At 42.2% G+C, this 1305-nt stretch overlaps 1 gene segment (V, D, J or C); it reads left to right on the forward strand.

Annotated features, from left to right (window-relative positions):
• The first annotated feature begins 232 nt into the window (after nt 1–232).
• Nucleotides 233–871, forward strand: LOC118237859. The segment is given in 2 exon segments: nt 233–284; nt 447–871. Coding segments are annotated over 2 exon segments (477 nt in total).
• The last annotated feature ends 434 nt before the right edge of the window (nt 872–1305 follow it).

Raw genomic sequence — 1305 nt, forward strand, 5'->3', positions numbered from 1 at the left:
TAAGGATGCAACCACACGGTGGCAGTAGACCTCAGCTGCTGGGGAGTATGCAGAGGATTCTCTTCCTTGTATTCTGACTGTGCAGGCTCAGGCAGACACAACCTTTTCTCAGGGGCTGAGTGGATGACGCTAGAGATAGAATTGTTACTGAGAAAGTACTCCAACCTGGTAGCTGTAGCTGACCTGATAGTCATCACGATCTACACTGGATCTTAACTTAATTTGAAGAACAATGAAGATATATGTTCCCACTTTATTTTTGTTCCTGTGGCTGCAGCTGGATGGTGAGTTAAGATTTTAGTATTACAGAATTTTCAGCGGGCCTTTCTGAGACATCCAGGAATAACTCGATTTTATTCAGGTTTTCTCTAGTGACTCTAGAAAAAGAGAATCCTGGAAAGTGATGATCTGATGAACTTTCCCTTTCTTTCCATCTCTCTGCATAGGGCTGAGCCGAGGAGAGCAGGTGGAGCAGCTTCCTTCCACCCTGAGTGTCCAGGAGGGAGACAGCGCTGTCATCAACTGCACTTACACAGACAGTGCATCAGACTACTTCCCTTGGTATAAGCAAGGAGCTGGAGAGCATCCTAAACTCATTATTGACATTCGATCAACCATGGAAAGAAAGCAGGACCAAAGACTGATAGTTTTACAGGATAAGAAAGCCAAACACTTCTCCCTGCACATCACAGACACCCAGCCTGGGGACTCTGCCATGTACTTCTGTGCTGCAAGTGCACACTGCTCCCCAGACACCTGCAGCCTGTCCTCAAACCTGCCACAGGGCCTGGAGCCCCATCCACATCCTGTGTCACAGGCCTTCCAGCAGCCATTGTCAGTTATTAGTTCACAAGTGCCAACTATAGTGTAGACATTAAAAACACAAAATAAGGAACTTAGCTTCAAGTCACTTAAAATAATTTATGACAGTTTTTCCTTTCTTTTTAAAAAATGTATTTAAAGATTAAAATCCAACTTCATTATTCCCCTTCCCCTATCCTACCTTCAGCCCCTTCTATATCCCTTTCCTCAGTCCCTCTCAAATTCAGTCTCTTTTCTTTAACTATTATTATTATATATTTGTATAAATTAAATCAGCTGTTGCCTGTATTTATATAATTAGGCTGACCACTTAGTATTGGATAGGCAATTATGGGAATTACACTCAGGGATGAATTATTGTCCTTCTCTCCCTTAATTGTCTGTAGATCTTTGTCCAGAGAGTGGCCATCATGAACAACAAGATTGGAGATGGATATCAAAGGGATACAAATAGAAAAAATAAATCAAATTGTTATCGGGTGA

Source organism: Cricetulus griseus (assembly GCF_003668045.3).
Source record: "Cricetulus griseus strain 17A/GY chromosome 1 unlocalized genomic scaffold, alternate assembly CriGri-PICRH-1.0 chr1_1, whole genome shotgun sequence".
In the NCBI taxonomy this organism is placed as follows: Eukaryota; Metazoa; Chordata; class Mammalia; order Rodentia; family Cricetidae; genus Cricetulus; species Cricetulus griseus.